Source organism: Gymnoscopelus braueri, assembly GCF_963280865.1.
Source record: "Gymnoscopelus braueri genome assembly, chromosome: 7".
NCBI classification, from domain to species: domain Eukaryota; kingdom Metazoa; phylum Chordata; class Actinopteri; order Myctophiformes; family Myctophidae; genus Gymnoscopelus; species Gymnoscopelus braueri.
Genome location: NC_137608.1, coordinates 14,260,247 through 14,262,746, shown reverse-complemented (window position 1 = coordinate 14,262,746; position 2,500 = coordinate 14,260,247). Strand labels below are relative to the sequence as shown.

Genomic DNA, 2,500 nt, shown 5'->3' with positions numbered 1-2,500 from the left:
TGGACCAAACTGTGAAGGATTTGTCATTGCTTTGACACAAAACACATTCTAATGAAAACAACTCACAAATTGTTTTCTGGCTCAAACTCAACCACCCGCAAAACTGAATGCAACTACAGCTCATTATGGTCTTTTCGAAACAGTTAAACTGAAGTTCAAAGCGTTTCAAGTGGATAGCAATTTGCTGCATCACAAATACCATATAGAAATATTCAAAATCCCCCCCAAAAGTAGATATTATTGTTATAGAGACAAAGCTGTTGTTTGAAGTTTTGTAAATGAGACCAACCACAGTTGGAGACCTATACAGTATCCTGGTGATTTCCATTTTATTTCCATCCAAGGGCTTTTGATCATACATTTACTTTTAGACAATATTTGCTTCAACAGGAACAGACGTCTGCCATTCAGTTTAGACACATGATGATTTGTTCAATGTATAGTATTAGAAGATAGTGCACATCCAATTTGGATGTCAGGTCAGGATAATATACATATCAAAGCAAACATAAATGATCAGATAAGCCAAGGTAGATCAAAGCTAATTTTTTAATATTGAGACCCTTTTTGATAATTAAGTAAGTAGGTCGGAGAGGCTTATTGTCGGTATCAGCCAGTGCGTGGGAGTCTATCACAATGCGCTAGACATCTGGGAGATAGATTGCTGTGGTGGAGCGCAACACCTACCATCAGCTCCCAGTACTTACCACATGACTTGCCGCACCCAAGCCGTGCTACTCATACGGTGAGTTGTTGGTGCCTGGGGTCGAAACCCATGACCTTATGGTCAAGTGCTCTACCGACTGAGCTACCCGATATTTGATAATTAAATCAGCTTTTTCGATGAGTTGAGTACAAAGGACCCCAATGGAAACAAGCCATTGGCTTTCTTGGGTTTAAAATCCTCTTAGCAGACCTTGTATTGAACTGTACTTTCCTGTGCAATCTTTTTGCAAACTGCTAATAAAGTATTAAATTAATCAATCAACTGTGCCGCTCTACCTCCTGAGCCACTGCCACGCCCCAGCAAGTACGATGCTTGTAGAGGTCAGTATTTGCATGTGTGTGTGTGTGTGTGTGTGTGTGTGTGTGTGTGTGTGTGTGTGTGTGTGTGTGTGTGTGTGTGCGTGCGTGTGTGTGTGTGTACCTTGCTGGTAAACGTCTGCGTGTGGTTGGTCAGCATTGACTGCTTTCAGGACCTGCCGGTAGGCGGAGATTAGACCTGTGACCTCACGCCGGTACCGTTGAAGTTCCACCAATCGCTTCTCCTCTGACTGGCCACGCCCCTTCTCTAGTCGCTCAGCTACCGATTGGTCAGACGGCCAGATGAATGTCTGGTGGTACACATCTATACAGGAACAAATTAGCTCAGAGTCTCAGACATGTTACTACAGTGTCACTGACCTAAGGAGAATGTTAAAATTCTTATAAACATTGAAATGCTATAAATGATTAAGAATTGTCATTCGTTTAATAATTTGTACTGACTATTCAGATCCACTGAGCCGCGGTATGTGCGTGCGTGTGTGTGTGTGTCGTGAGCATGTGTGTGTGTATGTGTGTGTGTGTGTGCGTGTGTGTGTGTGTGTGTGTGTGTGTGTGCGCGTGCACGTGTGTGGACTGACCTCCAGTCACAGGGTCTAGCATTCTGCCCTGACTCCGCTCTAGCAATACGTCATCTGGTGCCTCTAAAATCACTACACACACACACACACACACACACACACACACACACACACACACACACACACCCACACAAACACACACACACACACACACACACACACACACACACACACACACACACACACACACACACACACACACACACACACACACACACACACACACACACACACACACACACACATTATTTGCGTTCACATTTAACAAGAAATTCTTGAACACATACAACGGTAGATGCACAAACTTGGGACACAATAAATGTTTCAGGATACAGATCACGGATACAGGAAGCATTGTCTCCTCCATACGTGGCGACTGCCAATTATCACAGACATCGAACAGAATGTATTCAATGCCTTAACTCTTGGCTTGGGCATTCCTGCAATCTGCAGGCCTCTCCCAACAAATGTATGAATATTAACGAGGCTTCCAAATATAAACACGACCAGTTTACATTTGTAACCAAGCTGTATAATAGCATCCTTAAGACGTTGGTACTTCAGCACCTTGGTAAGGAATGCCTCTTCCAGACTGTGGTCGAATGTACAACCCACTTCCAAATGGTCACTTCTCTACTGTCCTCATCAACAACAACAACATCTAGTGTGTTAGTGTTCAGCATACATAAACAACATACAGTATAATGTACAGTAGAACAGTTATTATTCGTTTGGTGTCAGGCAGAAACCTCTTATCTCCATATGCCAACTTTTGGTGTTTTTTTCGTATATTAATGCCCGTCTTGATCATACTACAGCGCCACACAAAAGTATCAAAAGTAGCAGATCTGCAAGCTCTAAATGCGTCACTTTTT

General features: G+C 43.0%; 1 protein-coding gene across 1 annotated transcript in view; it reads right to left on the bottom strand.

Annotated features, from left to right (window-relative positions):
• ak8 (adenylate kinase 8) overlaps positions 1 to 2,500 on the bottom strand; it is a gene marked incomplete at both ends in the record, with an annotated part of 16,719 nt that overhangs the window by 6,882 nt on the left and 7,337 nt on the right. Inside the window, 2 exons of the mRNA XM_080433487.1 lie at positions 1,148 to 1,348; positions 1,626 to 1,697. Coding sequence (XP_080289613.1) covers positions 1,148 to 1,348; positions 1,626 to 1,697 — 273 coding nt within the window. The remainder of the gene's footprint in view (positions 1 to 1,147; positions 1,349 to 1,625; positions 1,698 to 2,500) is intronic.